The sequence below is a fragment of the Zootoca vivipara genome, chromosome 10 (genome assembly GCF_963506605.1).
Source record: "Zootoca vivipara chromosome 10, rZooViv1.1, whole genome shotgun sequence".
NCBI lineage: Eukaryota > Metazoa > Chordata > Lepidosauria > Squamata > Lacertidae > Zootoca > Zootoca vivipara.
The window spans coordinates 43,928,356-43,948,220 of record NC_083285.1 but is presented as its reverse complement, the minus strand read 5'-3'; the positions used below and the strand labels follow the sequence as shown (position 1 = coordinate 43,948,220).

Here is a 19,865-nt window from a genome sequence, read left to right as displayed (position 1 = left end):
TGGCTGGTACAGACTCTGATTAGTTTCCGGTTCCAGCCAAAGGCCACATTTGCCCAAGTGTTTGCTGGGCATTAGCACTTGAGCCGTATTTGATTATTAGATTTTACTGGGTGTTTTAAGTTTGTGAATAATATATTTTCTTAGTGGTTTATTACACGTGTTGCATTTTTTAAATGGAGAAGGAACTCTGCCCTGGGCTTGTTTTTACAAAGAAGAAGGGGATAATGAGCAGTTCTTCATGTTTCCGATTGCTGACCTATCCCTTCATAATCCTCTTTCTCCTCTTTACTTTAATCTATGGGTATAATGGTGGCTATGTGGGCACTTAACTGAGGCAGAGTACCTCCCCTCACTTGACTGGCAACTTCTGGCACCATGATGGAGGCATGGTCCAAATCGCTTAATTTGACTAGGCATTTAAAGCATTTGAACTGGAAAGACCCTCTGTAGGTGTGGAGCCAAAGATTCCCATTAAAGCCAGTCGGGATAATGTCAGGCCAAATGCATAACCCACTTGCCTACTGCATTTTTGCATGTGCCCACGCGCAGAAAATGGGCAAAGTTCCTGCTCTGCCATGCAAAAACGTGGCATTTTCTAACTCTTTGAAGTGACCTCTGGCTGTGTATCCCCCCCTTCTTACCTTTTGCTACCCTTGGCCTTGTAAAAAGATATTTCAAAGTGAAGAAAGGACGTGTCGTCTGTTCGTCATCTTGAAAGGCTTGCCATGGAACCATTTTATCTGATGGAGTGGAAAAGCCAGGGGAAGCTTCTGTAAATGGTGTTTCTTTCTCCTCCTGACTACTGTGCAGTATGACAGCTCCGAGATCAGAGGGTATCAGTTGCCTTCAAGGGTAGTGCAGAGGCTTGAAACAAAGGAATCATGGTTTGGAGTGGAAATGCCAGTGGTGTGGAGCAAAGAATGGGTTGATGCTGCTATAGGAAATCTGGTGGAGGTGTGCAGGCAGCGATGGGATGGAGGAGGGAGAACATCCTCTTTTACTTAACCTTTGGCTTTAACTGAGCTATGCATGATAAGGGCAGGTACTCTGAGTTCTCTCTCTCTATGTGTTTCAGTATTACTAGAATGTGATGCTACCCAGTGGAACGGATTAGGAGGCTGACAAAATAAAGTCATACTTAATGCAATGTATAACTTGCAGATGCATTGAATCAGTTGCAGGTATGGATGGGGAAGATATTCTGTTTAGATCACAATTAAAGATGAGCTTACCTAATTTGTACTTCCCAAAGATATAGTCAAACTGAAACAGAGCCTGCTTTTGAAATTTGCATTAATCTGAATTTTGCAATGTCATGTGCACAAAAATGCACATATTTGTGGAAGTAACATACAGAAATGCTTTGATTTAGAGGACATTGCTTTGCAAAAATGTGTATATTAGGTAAAGCTGCATACAAAAATGTGTTTATTCGGGGACAAATTCACACTAAAATACTGGTGAGGGCTTTAAAACGAACAGTTTGGGGGCCTGATGTGGAAATGTGAAGAACTGAACTTAAGTCTGGAAAAATGAGAAACTGAAATGGATAGATTTGCCCATCTCTAGCTGAGAGGGACCGCAACGTTTGCTTAGTCCAGTCCCCTGTCAGTACATTCCCACAGAAGGTGGGAATGAGTGCTTCTAACGAAAGATTAGATGCAGACCAGAGAGTGGATCTCATTTGTGATTATCCCTGAAAACTAACTGGGTGGACATTTGGTCACCCAGCAAAGACAGTTCTTAGTTACCATTTGTGCCCTTTCAACAACGTGTAGGGAAGAAATATGAAACACCATTTTCATATTGCATTTGTATTACTGCTATTAGCCGCCTTGACGACTACAGTCATACCTTGGAAGTCAAACAAAATCCGCTCTGGAAGTCCATTCAACTTTCAAAACGTTCGGAAACCAAAGCGCAGCTTCTGATTGGCTGCAGGAAGCTCCTGCAGCCAATCGGAAGCTGCTGAAGTCCCGTTGGACATTCGGCTTCCAAAAATAGTTCGCAAACCGGAACAATCACTTCCGGGTTTGTGGCGTTTGGGAGCCAAAACGTTCGAGAACTAAGCTGTTCGAAAACCAAGGTACGACCACACTTAGAGGAAAGGCGAGATTCAGATCTAACATAAAGATAAGAAGAAGAAAATGTGTGAGCCAGAAGGGTATGTGTAGGGTAGAAATAGTTTCCTTACACCCCTTTTGGGCGGTGGGGGTGGGGACTGAGATAGAGAAAAGAAGAAACAGAAATTGACAAGCATAGCTGAAACCTCTTAAGTTTATTATTCCATACATTTGATGCAAAGTTAATGGTGCTAGAGGGTTGTGGTGCTGGGAAGAGGGGAGGATGTGCTACTTCCATAAATAAGGGTGTAGAGCAGTTAATAGATTGCATGCATACAAGGATTACAGGCATACTACATGTTCTTTTCAAACACCATGGAGAAGAGATAATCACCCATAGCAGAAAAATGGAGTCAAGCATATATAAAGCTCATAACTTTTGGGGAGGTTAGCCTCAGTCGTCTCAATCCAAAGGGGTTAGGAACAACAGCAAGTACCACAATGTACATGGTGGCCAGTTGTGGGTCTATCCTCATGCAACTGCACAGTGCCTGGCCTCTCCGGGCTGTGTTTTTGGTACCGTCTAAGTCACGGCAGCCATCAAAGTGACATGCTCGTTCTCTTTTTTGGAATCATAGAGTTGGAAGAGACCACAAGGGCCATCCAGTCCAACCCCCTGCCAAGCAGGAAACACCATCAAAGCATTCTTGACATATGCCTGTCAAGCCTCTGCTTAAAGACCTCCAAAGAAGGAGACTCCACCACACTCCTTGGTAGCAAATTCCACTGCCGAACAGCTCTTACAGTCAGGAACAGCTCTTACTGTCAGGAAGCTGTGGAATGGGCATGCATCAGGGCCACGGAGAAGAGGAAAATAAAGGCAAAGTTCGATTTAGCTGAGGAGGCTGCCTCCATTTGAAAAACTCAAAAGTGAACATGGGTTCATCTGAATTCTGCACGGCCCTACTTCTTCTTTAAATGCCCATTCCACATGAGTTACACCAGCAAGGTCCTCCTTGTTGTGGCAAAGACAGAGCTGAGCTGTTAACGATTTTGAACATGTGACAGGGATTGGCCCTGCCAGGAGGCAGGGTGCGGCAGCCTCTATGATTGGTGATTTAGTTTATAATGTTTTTGGCAAGCCATGTGCATGCTCTGCCTCGGGCACCAAAATGCCTTGAACTGTCTCTCGTGGGGGAATGAGGATATGCCTGTTCTAGCATTGTGTTCCTGTAGAAGTTCTCCCTCCACATTTGGTCTGTTTTTAAGAAAAGAGGAGAACCACCCTGACCATTCCAGGCACTGCTATCTTTCTGCTTTCCCTCACCCACTCTGCACACACATGTGCACACACGCATATAGACACACAATCACTCTTGTAAGCCGGAAGGAAAAGTATTGGCTTTGGTAGGGTATCTTCTGGCATGTTAGAAAGGTAGCTGGGGGAGTTTAGAAGGGAGCCACAAAGTGTTGGAAACAAACTAGGAATACAAAATGTTCATAACAACAAAGTTGGATTCAGTCCCATTTGCTTTGTTTTTTTTTACGGTCCAAGGGACCAGCATGTATGCACATGCTTACATGCTGCGATGCAAAGGCGGCCAGAGCATATAATGCAGTTCCTGAGTCCAAAGTACTGTGTAGTTAAGTCTTAAGAGAGCCAGGCAGCAGAGAGGCGATGGAATGGATAAGGGAAAGTGGGCGCAGGTGCCAAATATCAACAGGAAAAGCAAGCATAGGTTGGTCTTCCAATGGGGAGCAACATTTCATGCACGTGCGACTCTGAAGCAGGAATGTCCTAGAGCATGGTCCATATCGGACGGCTGCACCATTCTACTTCTCCACCTGTAACATTACCCCACCAGGGTGCCCACCTAGCCTTCACCCACAGCGAGTGGCAGAATTGCGTCCATTGTGTTTTTTTTTCTAAACCACCAGGATGATGGTCTGGACAACTTCAGGGAGGGGGGAGAGAAGGGAAGGGATTATCTCTCAATTTTTTATTTTGTTTTAAAACCCTTGACCTGCTGAACAAAAACAAAAAAACCCGCCATGACTAGTTGCTCCGTGCCTAGAATCGTCCTCATCTAGAAGGCCTACGGGACCTCGGAAGCCAATCAAGGACTGGGATTGTGGGGGGTGGGTGGGAACCTTCCTCTGGCCAGGTGAGCCATCGATAACTGCGGTCAAGATAGACACGCCCGGATATTCTGTGGGTTCTGGCGACTGGATTACACCGAATGACCTCGGGACCCGGAGGCTCGTCTTCTGGGGCTGATTCTCCGGAGCCTTTCCGCTGCTGCTTTGGTCACTGCTCCCCGTTCCCTAGGGTCTTGAGAGGGTTGTATATACAGGCTGCTCCCAGTGTGTGGGGCTATGAGACTGTGGCACTGAAGGTGCCGGGTCAGAGATGGCAGTGTATAGGGGCCGTTGGGAGGGCCCCATATAGGAGAAGGCCGAGTAGAGGCCGGAAGCCTGACTGGAATGGCCATAGTAGGGTCCCGAGGGCTGGTGGTCAGGGTAGTCAAACTGAGGCCTGGATATAGAGGGGAAAGCTGAGCCATAGTGGGGCAAACTGAGAGAGGTGTATGCTATCTGTGAAGTGGAGGGCTGGTCAGTGTAATGGGCCCCCGGAGCAGAGCCCTCTGTTTTCACTTGTGCCTTGGAGTCTACCACCGATGATGTGGCAGCAGACAAGGAGACTCCATGCTGCTTGGAGATCCAGGCCGAGTGTCCACTGGCTGCAGCCAGGGCACTCCCAAGGCCATAGCCAGCAGCTGTGGCATAGCCTCCGACATGGCCCGGGTGAGCAGCATGTCCATTCGGCGGCAGGTACTGGTCAAACTCGTTGACGTCGAAGGGCTCCATGTTGGACATCACTTCATGGCTGATCTCCCCAATATCCACATTGCCAAAGTCGATGTGCGGCTTTCCTCCTTCTCCAAGGGAACGCCCCTCCCTCTTGGAGTCAGCCTTACCGGACTGCAGTTCTGTCTTTGGAGTGGTCGGTGGTGTGGGAGGTCCATGGCTCTGACCTGTGATGGGAAGGCGAGAGAAGATGTCAATTACCACCTTGCCGCGGATAAAGCAGAGAGACCAACTTCATAGCAGAAGACGAGAGCAGCTGACCCCTCTCCCTTCACTCCACAGACCTTCTAGAGCAGCTCCCTAGCTTGAAGCCTTCCAAATGTTGTTGAGTTGCAGCTCCCATCACCTTTAAGCATTGGCCGTGCTGGCTGGTGTCAATAGGAGCCAGAGCCCAAAACATCTGGAAGTCACGAGACGGAGGAAAGCTGTGCTAGCATCGTTCCTCAGAGAAGAGGCAAAAATAAAGTGGGCAGCTAATGAAATACAAAATAACAGCTGGGTTAAATATAGTCCTTAGACTTTGGCAATGATGAACCATGAGGGTTTGTTTTTTAAAAAAAAATAAAAAGTTGCCAAACTCCATAGCTGCCAAGTTTTCCCTTTTCTCGCGAGGAAGCCTATTCAGCATAAGGGAAAATCCCTTTAAAAAAGGGACAACTTGGCAGCTATGCCAAACTCACTTGTGCCATATCTAACTACGCCAGGCCAGAAAAATAGCAACAAAATCACGATGGTACTCTACATTTAGACAAGGGGTAGCCAAGTGATGCCCCTCAGATGAAGGCAAGACTACAACTCCCATCATCCCTGACCATCGGCCATGCTGGTTGGGGCAAATGGGAGTGGGAGTCAAAAAAAAAGGAGTACACCATGTTGTCTACTCCTGATATACCCCAGCTGCTGATCTTCAGGCTATGTCTATGAATTAAACTGTATTATGTGACTAACCTGAGGAGTGTTCAGGGTGCCCGTCAGACAGGGGAGAGCCTTCCCCAGGATGCCTGTGGTCCAAATGGGCGTTCTTGTAATGTGCCTGTATTGCAGCTGCTCCACCAGCTTCCCCTTCGGCCTGGCTGTCATTTTCACCCTGGGCGGCCTTGCCATTTTTCCGCCGGCGTGGCTGGTACTTGTAATCAGGGTGGTCCTTCTTGTGCTGCATTCGCAGCCGCTCCGCCTCCTCAATGAAGGGACGTTTGTCGCTTTCATTCAACAATCTTAAAGAAAGCAGAGGAAGGGGGTGGGGGAGGACACACAGAACGAGTTTGTTAAAAGTGGAACCACACGCCCACCAGAAGCCATAGCCTTGCCATAGCATTGGAGGAAAGAGGGGCAAATAAGTTCCGAAAGTGGATTGCTGCATTGTGACCCCTTTCAACCCTACACTCCCTTTCAGAGGTTTTGCAGTGGCATGGTGAGGCTCTTCGGGCCATTTTATGAACGACCCGCATATGTGATCAGCTCCCCATTTTTTTTGATACAGTTCTAGTCTCAGACAGTGAGCCATCTGATCCATTTATCAGTAGTAGATTGCAATTCAATCACACCAGCAAAGCTGTTGACCTTAAGGACAGTTTTATTTAGATTGACCAACACGGGCAAAACGTGTTAATTCTCTTTATTTTGTTCTGTGTGGTTTTGAAAGCTGTGCAGTTGGGAATGTCCCCTTTAATTATCCCAAATATTGTTGCATTAAAAACAACAACAAAATTCTAGGGTCCCTGTGTACTGATCTCATTTTCCACTCTCTTCAACAGGCACTGCTTTATAAGATGCTGTTTTGGGGTGACTAATTAAATACACAGCACAGAGCCTTGAAAACTAGGGATGAAAGGCGTTATAGAACAGTACGGTCACTCCTGTAGCACTGAGTTTTCTCCAGTTAGAAGAGAATCCCACTGCTCTTCATCACATTAGACATGGGCTAGACAAAATCCTATACCTCTTTTGAAGGTGCTATCAAACTTTCACCACAACTTTTTTTCATACTACATCAGAGATGGCTAAATGGTGACCCTGGAGTAATTTTTTCTGGACCCTGGCAACTCTTGCCAGATTTTAATCAAGGTGTTGTGTACATGCTTGTTGCCAGTTTCCCTCCTAAGAAACAGCAAAGGGCGGACCACGTTTCCTATCTTTGTTCCCAAATATGCATAGTTAGCACATCTAATTTGCTCAAACATAATTTACACAACTTCTGTAGATTCCAAAATTCCAGTTTTGGAGTTGTCTTCTGTTCTGAATATGGTTCCATGGTCATCCTATCTTGCAACACAGGCTGACTGTCATTCCCCACCAACCCAAATGCAGTTCTGCGTTCTACAGGAAACAGAAAAGCTCCAAGGTGAGAAAGCTTCTCTGGTGACATTTCCAGTCAAGACAGACCTAGCTGTAATATCTCACATGCAATTCCCCCCCCCCCCCCATTTATATGCAAGATCTCTAGTAGAAAATTTGAATTAACTTCTGGAGAAAGTATAAACTGAAGAAGCTTCTGGGGGCCTGTGCAAATGCAGAACCAAACTTTCTGCAGAGTCTATTGCTAGAAAGTAAATAAACTTGGGGCAAAGAAATAAAAAAAGGGGAAGGAGCTAATGACAGGAATAATGAACGCAAAGCAGCCCATAGCAAAAGTAGTGGCAGACTTAAGACAGACTTAGGCCCTAACAACAACAGCAGCAGCAGCAGCAGCAGCAACAACAACTACTACTACTACTACTACAACATTTCTCACCCGCCCTTCATCATGGTATCTCAGGGTTAGTTACAACAATTTAAAAAACACAGTATTAAAAACTATTAAGGCCATTGGGCAGACTGAGGACGCTGCCTCAGGTGATGGGTGAGGAGTGGCAGCAAGGTGTTGGGGGAACCTGCCCTGCCTCCCTGAAATGCCACTGCTATCCAATGAAGCCATAGAGGGTGCTGCCTCGTTCACCAAGGTTGAATTATGATCCAACTGCCAGTCCAGTCTGCTTCTGTACACAAAGGTAGGGACACCATTTTGCACTTCACCTCAGCAAGCAAAAGGCCTGGGTCAACCCTGGGTTTAGCTTCTCCTTTTCTCTCTCGGGCAGGATGTCCTGCAGTGGTACCTCTAGTGGAGCTGACCTAACTTCACGCCCGGCTGAGAGGGTCTCCGCCACATAACTGCATTCCAACCATGGCTTTAATCCAGGAGATTAAAACTACTGAGTCACCCTGAGTTCAACACCAGCTTTCTTGTGTCTCCTTCCGATCACACACAAATGTCCCCAAGGATCCTAATTCTCTCATCCTGAATTGCTCCTCGCTCAGTTATTCAACGAGTCCAAGACTCAACTCCTGATGGTTTCCAAGAAGCGGGAGACTTTGGAATCAAACCCATTTTGAAACCTATTCTGGGTGCTTTAGGTGGATCCACACCATATTTACTTTATTTATTTATTTTAAATTACATTTCTATACCATCCTGCCTCTGAGGATCACAGGGCAGTTTTCAATGTAAAAACACATGAATACCTAACATAAAAAGGTAAAGGGACCCCTGACCATTAGATCCAGTCGTGACCGACTCTGGGGTTGCGCGCTCATCTCGCGTTATTGGCCGAGGGAGCCAGCGTATAGCTTCCAGGTCATGTGGCCAGCATGACAAAGCCGCTCCTGGCAAACCAGAGCAGCACATGGAAACGCCATTTACCTTCCCGCTGTAGCGGTTCCTATTTATCTACTTGCATTTTGACGTGCTTTCGAACTGCTAGGTTGGCAGGAGCTGGGACCGAGCAACGGGAGCTCACCCCGTCACAGGGATTTGAACCACCGACCTTCTGATCAGCAAGCCCTAGGCTCAGTGGTTTAACCCACAGCGCCACCTGGGTCCCTAGAACCCAGAATACCTAACATAGTAACAAACAAAACAATACTTCCCCCAAACAGTTTAAAAGGCTATGGATTTTTTAATTAGCCAAAGGCCTGAGGGAAGAGGGATATTCTTGCCTGGCACCTTTATATTTAAAGCACACCCAACACATGTTGAAAGCACATGACTCCCCCCCAAAGAATCCGAGGAACTGTAGTTTGTTAAGGGTTCTGCAAATTGTAGCTCTGTGAATAGAAAACCTACAGTTCTCAGGATTCTTTCGGGGAAGTCATAAGTTTTAAATGCACTGGATGTGCTTTAAATGTATAATTTGGATCTGCCCAAAGCCCCCAAACAGGTTTCCAGATAGTTTAATTCCTGGGTCTCCCGCTTTTTGGAGACAATGAGGAGCTGGGCTTAGACTCGTTGAATAATCGTGTTTGGAACAATTTAGGTAAAGATATTATTTATTTACTGTGGGTTCCCCTGTACACAAGTCTGCATGTATGCGTACTCAAGTTTACATTTACTACAACATTTAAGGGTAGAATGCAATGACTGTGAACAATTTAGGATGGCATAATTAGGATTTTTCTGACACTGGAGGAAGCAAAAACTCATTCCAGCAAAGGATCCAGCCTTTTTAAAACCTGGGAGGTACTAAGTACAACATACCCTCCAACATTTCTCCAATGAAAATAGGGATGTCCCATTTCATAATGATAATTTTACTATTTATACCCCACACATCTTACTGGGTTGCCCCAGCCCCTCTGGAAAGCTTCCAACCTATATAAAAGCAAGATAAAACAATAAACATTTTTTAAAAAACAACCTTCCCTATACAGGATTGCCTTCAGATGTCTTGGAGGTCAAATGACTCCATACACTGGTGGAGGAAGAGGAGTGCAGGGGGGAGCGTACCGCCCCTGGCGGGGTGATCCTGGTAGGGTGTCATCGCGGCTGTCCCCCCCGCCCGCGCTGGGCGCCCCGCCCCTGCAGGTGACATGCCCCGCCCCCAGTATGCGCACCAGCCCCGCCCCGCCTGCTCTCCGCCCCCCCGGTGCCAGAGCATGAAGCTCCGCCACTGACTCCATACCCTCCAACATTTCTCCAGTGAAAATAGGGACATTCTAAAGAAAAGTGGGACATTCTGGCATCAAATCAGAAACCAGGACAGCTTCTCTAAATCAGGGACGTCCCTGGAAAATAGGGACACTTGGAGGGTCTGAGTACAAGCCGGTGGGGAACTGGGTTTCTGCAAGCTTTCCAGAGCTTCCAGGCCTTGCTTATGCTAGTGGACATAGGAAGTTGCCTTATACTCAGTCAGAGTATTGGGCTATCTAGCTCAGTACTGTCTACACAGACAGCTGCTCTCTGGGGTTTCAGCTAGAAGGCTTTCACCAGCCCTACCTAGGGATGCTGGGAATGGAAACTGGGATCTTCTGCATGCAAGGCAGATGTTCTACCCTGAGCTACAACCCCCAATGCACGCACAGGGATGGATTTTTCAATCATGGCACCCACCATATTGCTTCTTCTGAGTTTAGGATGTCATTTCCCTTTACTGTGAAAAATGTATCATGTGCAGCGTTACAGATACATGTTTGTGTTTGTCAGGAGGAAACAAGCCACAGAAACAGCAAACTCTGTTTTCTGGGCAGCCCCCTCCAGATTTGAACTGCAGTGCTCGATAGCAGCCTTCCTCTTGAGATTCCCTGACATTGTGTGACCAAGTCCTCTTTCCGCTCCTCCCACCCCACCCCGTGGCCCAACCCTGCCCTTGTCTTCTCCTGCTATGTCACCTGGCTTCCCTTTGTTCTTCCTGGGGATCAGAACTTCAAATCAGCTTTAGCGAAGGGAAACCGGTATGAGCAGGCAGAGAGGCCAGGAGATTTGCAGGATTTGGATTTCACTCGTTTCCTGCCTTGGCGTCCCCCCTACTTCATGACCTTTCGTGCAATGGAATTTTTGCAGGCACCCAGGAAAGAAAGAAAGAAAGAAAGATTGGCATGTAAATGCAATTGGTATTAAGGCAGCTTTAACTGGACCTTCTCCTCCTGCCTCCCCGTAGGCAGAATACTTCTTGATGCAGCCAGAGTGGCATCTACACTCCAGTTTTATGATCCCAGAGGGGATCCATTGCTGTGCCTTCTACATTTCTAGTCGTAGGCTCATGCAACTAGTCTCTCCTGCTAACCTAACAGTTTGAAAGCACCCCAGTGCAAGTAGATAAATAGGTACTACTGCGGCGGGAAGGTAAAGGATGTTCCGTGCGCTCTGGCTTCTGTCACAGAGTTTCTGTTGCACCAGAAGCAGTTCAGTCATACTGGCCACATGACCTGGAAAGCTGTCTGTGGACAAACACCGGCTCCCTCAGCCTGAAAACCAGATGAGCGCCACAACCCCATAGTTGCTTTTGACTAGACTTAACCACCCAGGGTTCCTTTACCTCCTCCCATCACCACCATGCTACAACTCCCACCCTCCCTAACTGCTACTGGCTGGAGTTGATGGGAGCTGGGGCCTGACAACATATGGCATACCCTACAACACTCCTCAGGTGAAAATAGGGACATACAGTGGTTTCTTGGTTTAAGTACACAATTGGTTCCGGAAGTCTGTACTTAACCTGAAGCGTACTTAACCTGAAGCGAACTTTCCCATTGAAAGTAATGAAAAGTGGATTAATCCGCTCCAGACGGGTCCGCGGAGTACTTAAACTGAAAGTACTCAAACCGAAGCGTACTTAAACCGAGGTATGACTGTATTCTACATCGATATCATCATTGCTATCCCCCGTGCCGCCTCCTCCTCCTCCACCTCCTCCTCAGAGGCAAGGGCATGGACTCAGACGCAGCAAGCTGGAGCCAAGTGACTATAATGGCTGCTCTTCAGCTCCTGCGGCACCCCTTGCAGCCATGGCAATGGCCTTGCAGAAGGCCCTACCCCCTTCGCTCCCACACCCTCCACTTTCTTTATGGGAGTCAAACCGACTGAGGGGTGGGGAAATGGTGAAAAACTTTCTTGGGGGCATTCAAGTGACTTGTTTTCATAAAAACAGGAAGTGACCCCATATTGAGCACGGGGCACAAATCTAAGAAATGTGTTAGTTAGAAGGACGCAGGAAGAAGGAAGAACTGAACTTCTCGTAACACACTGAAACACTCTACTGAAGGGAAGGGCCCTTGGGAATTTGGGACTCTGCATGAGGAAGTGAGATGCTATAATGGCTTAAGGGTTTCCGTGACGATCCTGGCATTGCGAGGGCAGTGGGAGTGTATGCATATGGAGGGCACCACCTTGGCCATCCCTGCCAAAGTATTGTATTTTTCCATTTATAAGATGCCCCCATGTATAAGTCGCCCCCTATTTTGGGGGACTCTGATTTAATAAAATGGGGGGAGATCTATCCGTGTATAAGATGCCCCCAAATTTTGGACATTATTTTTTAGGGGGGAAACCTAGTCTTATACACGGAAAAATACGGTATGTCTATAGTGTGGTGGCTCTATTAGTGGGTGACCACAAAGGATGCAGCTGTGATATATAGCCAAGCCTCTTTACTCATCAGTGTCTGCTACAGCTGAGTCAATGCTATAAGAAGGGCTCAGTCATTAGTCCCATAAAGAGCAATGAGGAGAATTAAGGCAGGGAATGGAGTGGGGGAAAGAGATCAGTTGTATCTATGCATGTGTGTGTAGAGACCCGATGCAGATGTTGCAAGCACAATTTGCTCAGAGCAGCGTGTGCCGAGAAAGATTTGGATGTTATCCACATGCTGAGATCCCATCAACTCATCTGTTGCATTTGATAGGCCTCTTGCCTCTAGCATGCAGGCATGGAATTAAAAAAAACCCAAATCTATGGTGGCCAATGGATTCATTTCCTGCTGCACCAAGAGTGGATCCTCCTTATTCAAACACCCCAAAGACCTTTTACAACCTATTTTGCCATACACCGAACACAGAAGAGAGGGAACTTTAATGAGACTTGAGCATGAATCTGCTAGCTTATAAAAATGTTAGTTGCTATCCACTAGGGCTTGAATGGAGGCAGTGGTTTCCTGTCTCATTATAGGTGTGTGTAATTAACTGTGCTTATTTTGAATACATTTAAGTTTTTAAATGCATTTGTGACAATTCAATTAACGTACAGTGATACCTCTACTTACGAATTTAATGCGTTCCGAACACACATTTGTAAGTCGAAAAAAACTGCAAGTCGAATCCCATAGGAATGCATTGGGAGAAAAAATTCGTAAGTTGAAGCAACCCTATCTAAAAATTCATAAGTAGAAAAAATCCTATCTAAACCACATCCAAGATGGCGGACGGAGCTCCATTTGTAAGTAGAAAAATTCGTAAGTAGAGTTATTTGTAAGTAGAGGTACCACTGTATATGCAAAATAAGCAGAGCAGCAGGCTGTAATTTTTAACCATTTGATGCCACTGTTGACAGTTTTTGCTCTCTGCATCAGAGGTGGATAACCATGAGCCCATGGGCTGGATCAGGCCTCCCAGACCCCTCCTGTCACTCCATGCTCATTCGCAGAGAGGAAAACAAAATGATATGCCCCTGCAGAAAGTTCCCTACATGGCCAGCTTGCTGTTTTCTCTCTTTGAGTGCTGAGAAAGGGGCTCCTTTTCCCCAGTGCCGAGAGAGAGAAAACAACACACACTCATGTATATACACACACTTACAGACATATGCACACTTACACACATTTACACACACTTACACACACACACACACACGTACACCAACATGCTAACTGAGGACCACGAAGGGCAACCCTAACATATAAAAGCATATGCCACAATAAACATGCAAGTCCTAAGACCTAAGGCATGTATTCTGCCTTAAAGGGAAAGCTATCACTTAAGGGAAATCTATTTATTCAAAGGCACCTTTAATATCATTTCACATGTTCACAGTCTAAGGCCTGGCATGCAGATCTAATTCTGAGGCCGATTCTGGGACTTTAGGAAGCATCAATTTTATTCAAAGCCACACACATCTTTTCTTTTCTTTTTAAAGTTTTTATTAAGACTTTCTTGGGTTACAAAAGTACATACATCGGTTCTGTTTTCTGATCATAAAGTCCTTGTTTCATTTATATTCGATGTGAGACTTTGATGCTGCATACAGTAGAAGGTTGGGAGAGGAGAGAGGAGGGGAGAGAAAACTTTGCATAGTGTATGTGTGAGATTTTTGTGTCAGGTACACATGTGTAGGTTCTTTTTCTATTCAATAATTAGTTTTCATTGGGAAATTAGTTTTCATTGGTTGGTTGCCTTCAGCTGACTGCTGTGAGTTTTCTTTCCATGGGGTGTGTGTGGTTTGTTGGGTCAAGTTAGCCGTATCAATTTGAACGCTGTTGGGTGGGTTCTTGCCAGACACATCTTTTAAAACTTTGTTTTAGCTTAGCGAAATTCGTTCAAAAAGCTCTGAACTATGTGCGAAAGTAGTTCCCGTAACTGCAAGGTGAACTGAATGTGGAAGATTTCTACAGTTATCTCCCATTTGTGGAGCACAGTCTGTGGGCATTAAGCTCAGGCTGTTCTTGCGATGTCACAAGCGTCACAACGCTTGGCACTATTTATAGCCCTTGTAAATGTAGCGCATGGATTGTTATTGCATGAGGGTCATAGGCACCTGTTGGGCCCAGCCGTCTGTGATGTCATTCCTGGCAGAAAACGACTCCTCCCTCTCTCCCTCATATTCTATTGGTTGCCAGATCCATTTTGGGGTTTGTCTGGGTTTTTTTTTTAATGCTTCATTTTAGGTTTTGGGTTTGAAGGCTGTGTGCTCTCCCAAATCATGAAGAGAAGCATGTGCGCTGTGGCAGAGAGAGAGAGAGAGAGAGAGAGAGAGAGAGAGAGAGAGAAAGAAAGAATGCAACGAACAGTAAAAATATTCCACTTCCATAACACACTTGTTATGTTTACAGCTGGGATGCAGGGATAGGATCCTGAGGCACTGCTGCTGGTTGCATCACTTGTGCAAGTACTGCAGAAGGTGAATTTTGTCCAGGGCACACTTTGAGTTATTGTATGGAAAGGCTCAATCTGAGGGCCTATTATTTACAGGCGTAGAATGGGTTAACAAGTAACCCCCTCTTTCCTGTGAACCATAGTCTTTTGAGGAGCATAGGAATCTCTAGCGATGGGAGAGGGGTTTGTGAAAGAAGTTTGATTCAGTTTGTACTTCAAGGTGAATCTGCCTTATTCGCACTTTCCGAAACAACACACAAACTGAAACACAACCACCCTTCCGAATTCTCACTTCTCCGAATTTTGCAATGCAGTTCTGCATCCAAGCAATGTGTGCATAAGTGTGCATACTAGAATAAAGCGTGCATACATTTGTGAAAACAACATTAAAAAAATGCATTATATTAGGGGGAAATTGTTTTGCAAAATTGTGTATTTTAGGGAAAAAATGGCACAAACATGCAGCCGAATTTTCACAAGAGCTTCTTTAATTAAAAGAAAATGGATGTGAAAATGTAGAGAATTGAACTTAATACTGAGAAACTGAGAAACCGGATAGATTTGTCCATGCCTATGGATTTCTAACATAATTATCAGAACCTTCACTAAACTACATCTCCCAAGGACTGTCTGGGGAAACCTTTAAACTGCTATAATACAGATATATGTTTCGTGTGTATATATTCCTCCAAAGTTAACATCTCTTTGTGACCAGATTGCTTACGGAAATTCTTGGCCATGCTCAACTGAAATGAAGGCGCTTCAGGGAGAATTTCTAATGCGCCTTGGTTCATCTCACTTGTTTCATAAATTCATGTAGCAATAAATTAATTTGTGTTTAATGTGCCTCAGCACTCTCCTCCCTCCCTCTTTTCCTCCTTTGTGGCAACAACAGCTACTCCTCTGCCGCTCGTTCCTGTGACCAAATTGTTTGTTATTTGACTTCTTGTCCAGTAGAGGGTGCTGCTGCGGACACCAGTATCTTGGCATTGCATTTTTCAAGCAGTGAAAGTTTGATCTCCTGCTGCATTATGCCAGCTACTGATAAATGTTTTGTCTTGCTTCCAAAAGGGCGAGGCTCCTGTTTACAGGCTTTTGGGGAGAATGTCTGTAGATACCCTACATGTATTTGTGTGTGCGTGTGTATGAAAGCCACCACTTCCCTTCCCATAGGTCTGACACCATTGAGTATTGCCAATTGTCCCTGTTTCTCCCTCCATCTCACTGTTTTGACTGTCTTCAGCCTACCTCTTAAACTTCTCTTTAAGTTCAACTCAACTAAGTGGGACTGACTTCTGAATAGGCACGCCTAGGATCATCCTTTTCAGACTTAGAGTGCTTCCAGATTCAACTTAATATTGTAAATGGGCTGTTCAGATCTTGCAAATAAGTTGTTTGCAACAAAGTCGTCGTCCCTCTTCAACTTTGTGAGTTCTTACCCGAAAGGTAAATCCAGATTAATGTGGGGAATATGGGATAGAACCATGAAATTGTAGAGTTGGAAGGGACCCTGAGGGTCTTCGAGTTCAACCCCCTTGCAATGCAGGAATTCTGCCCCTAGTCATCCCTGAGTGAGCTCGAGCCACCAACCTTCTGGCTAACAGCCCGACACACTGACCCATTGTGCCACAGAGACCTCTTGATGCCTATGAAGTTGTGAAGGTGCTGCAAAAAATGTATGCCTAAGCAGCACCTGCCCCACAATAGACACCCACCTGGAACCATCCTTATTCTAGGATTTGACTAAGTTAGAAGGATTCGGGTTTCCTTGTGGCAGGGTAAGAGAACTATCAGATTTCATTGGACTCCAACTTCCATCAGCCCCAGCCAGCATGCCCAGATGATGGGAGTTGTGGTCCACAGGTTACACACACACACACACACACACACACACACACACACACACACACACACACACACCGCCCTAGGGAAGGCCAAGTGAATTTAGCAGCTATCCTGGGTCCAGCATTTTCCTGGCATTCAGTCTGAGGCACTGGATACCGATTTTTGTTATTTACAGGAATATGCGTCAACTAGATTCAACTTCAAAACTACTCTAGGTTGATTCATTTTTCGAGAGAGAGAGGGGGGGGAAGCCAACTCTATATAATTAGCCACACCAAAGTTGGCAAAATGGCGGGGGTGGGGGGCGGTTAAATTTCCATTGTATTTAAGTTCCCAATGAAGCATTGTTGTTAGCTGAACTATCCAGTGATAACCTGCATGTCTGAATCATCTATCACAGATTAGCCCCAGCAGCCTAAACTTCCACATTTTCTGAGGATTACAACTAAATAAAATACTGTATAATAGGGACAGGTGACACATTCAGCTGGGAAACTGGATCATTAGGTAGCAAACCGAAAAGAAGTGGAAAGAAACACGTATGCACACACACACGAACACACACACACCTTGTAACTTCTCTGTTTAAGGGTGCTTCCAAACAGCCTGTTTATTAAGCATTCATTTTGATTTGTTTACAAGGAGGTCAGCTGACACCGTGTCAAAGCAAGTATTATAGCACACTTTCCAGCGCATTCTATGATTCTATTTACTCATCATTTTCCTTTTCGCAAAGAAGTCAGATTTTGCAGGGGGCGGGGAGTGGATTTGTTGTGAAAGACCTCCCCAAGTCAGAGTTAGTGATAACCGCACAACTTGAATTTGCTTGTATGTGATTGAATCCCGCCCTAAAACAGTGATAACCTGGAAGCACCGTAACTAGGGTGGAGGTCGCTAATTCCTTTTTCTCTTTGCTGCATCTAGGGGTTCATTTCTAAAAGTTACAACTGAAGCTGACCCTGAAAGCCGTGCCGTAGGACCTTAACATTTCACATTGCTGCTGCTGCTGTTGCTTGTTGTTGTTATCCCACATTTCAAAATATTTTTTTCCCCACAGCAGCTTACAAGCGATTACAAGGATTAAAAATACATGAAGACATACACATTTATAATTCCATATATTCCATGGTTGAGCAGCTCTAAAAATTTTGTTACAGGGCTGAGTCCTGGTGATCTTGAGCTGAAGCCAAGGTGTAGCATGTGAAGAGTGGTCTGATGATTTAGGCTGCAACCCATACCATGTCTACTCAGAAGTAAGTTCCACTGAATTCAATGCGGCTTACTCCCAGGTAAACTGGGTTAGGATTTCAGCCTCAGTTAACCACCGGAAGAGCCAGCAGTAACATGGAGCATCATGAGAAGACAACCTGAAGTAAATTTGGTGTGTGTGTGTGTGTGTGTGTGTGTGTGTGAGAGAGAGAGAGAGAGAGAGAGAGAGAGAGAGAGAGAGAGAGAGAGAGATTTGTATACTACCCTTTGTAACACTTCCCTCCCAATGTGGATGACAATGCAGTTCATAATGGAAGACAGATGTAGCAGCAGCAGCAACAAAACAACAACAACAACAACAACAACAACAACAACATGCTTTGTAGTCCTATACCAAGGGTCCCCAAACTAAGGCCTGGGGGCCAGATGCAGCCCAATCGCCTTCTAAATCCGGCCCGTGGACGCTACGGAAATCAGCATGTTTTTACATGAGTAGAATGAGTCTTTTTATTTAAAATGCATCTCTGGGTTATTTGTGGGGCCTGCCTGGTGTTTTTACATGAGTAGAATGTGTCCTTTTATTTAATATACATCTCTGGGTTATTTGTGGGGCATAGGAATTCGTTCGAATTCCCCCCCCCACAAAAAATATAGACCGTCCCCCCCCCACAAGGTCTGAGGGTGGTGCCTGCTGAAAAAGTTTGCTGACCCCTGTCCTATACTTTCTGTAAAATAGCTATTCTCAACAAAGGAGATAAATAACTGGAAATTAATTAGACCAATTACTGGTAATTACAGCATGAAAATGAAGCCGTTAGCATCACGGCTGTTGCCACAGAGTCTGAATCTCTTGTAACTGCCCTTCACATTGTCAACAATAATTGTGATGGGAGGTATTCAAAGCTCGTCCTCCTCAGAGTAGACCCATCGAAAGTAATGGACACGACTAATGTAGGTTCACTAATTCCATTGAATCTACTTTGAGTAGGACTCAGCTGAATACGATTAAAACGCAAGGCACCCTGTAAGCGTTATAGCTTATGGGGAAGGCACACAACAAACCAGTGGGAGATATCAGAAAACCGCTCAAAGGCCTGTTTATGTCTCCCAGAGGTGTGGTTTTATCATGACTTGCCCATGGGACGGATAGCAGTTGAGTGTGCTTCACTCAGATTTATTCTGCCATGCTCACAAGCCTGCCGATGCCCGTGCAACCTTTGATTCTGTCAGTGTACAGCGACCCCAATTACTACCTCACTGCCTGACAGCAACATTTCAAAAGACAAACAGGTTCTCTGCAAAATCACGAGCAAAGAAAAAAACAGGCACATGAGAAGGCAAGGATTCCAAATATATGTACATTGCCATGCAAAATAGAGACACAGGCTGCACATATTTTTTTCTGAAGCAAATTACAGGTAAACCACATGTGCACTGTCACTTGTAATGAATGCAACATGTCTACTTTGTTACATGTGCGTTCCTCACTTAAGAAAATGTACTCTTGAGGAATGTGCATGTGATTTCCTAAGTAAAATATACATCTGTGAAGGAAATTAATCGTAGATGAAGTAACTGGCCTTTGCTTTTAAGAACCAGCAGGGCCTAGTAGCTGAGAGATCTATTTAGTTAAAGCTCAACTCAGCTACAGACCTGGTGTGATTATGCAGGGAGGGAGGGGGTATTGGATAAGTCACTCCCAGCTCCTCATCAGTAAAATAGGGTGGCCAGTTATGGACTGCCAAAAAAGAGGATTTGCATGGAGAAAAAAGAGACCACTTTGCATAACATTCACATAACGAAATTCGTATGTATAGACATGGCTCTAGAAATAATTCCTATAATTTAAGAAGAACTACAATACATCACACCATAGCAGGGAAGACACCCTGTCTGTTTTTTTACTGACCAGGGGTGGCTAATTGTGATGAATGGCTTCTAAGCTCCCGATCTCCCTTTCTATAGTTACATATATTTAAACCAGACACAGGGCAGATTTGTTTGTTTCTACATTATGTATTTCTGGTGTTTTCAAATTGTAAACTGCCC

The 19,865-nt window shown here is 45.3% G+C and overlaps 1 protein-coding gene across 1 annotated transcript in view; it reads right to left on the bottom strand.

Moving 5' to 3' along the window:
* Positions 1–2,269: 2,269 nt before the first annotated feature.
* SOX10 (SRY-box transcription factor 10) overlaps positions 2,270–19,865 on the bottom strand; it is a 28,340-nt gene continuing 10,744 nt past the window's right edge. The window contains exons 3-4 of the mRNA XM_035128227.2: positions 5,880–6,145; positions 2,270–5,098 (exon numbers count right to left, since the gene is read on the bottom strand). Of these exons, the coding sequence (XP_034984118.2) occupies positions 4,389–5,098; positions 5,880–6,145 (976 nt within the window). The 3' untranslated portion in view covers positions 2,270–4,388. The remainder of the gene's footprint in view (positions 5,099–5,879; positions 6,146–19,865) is intronic.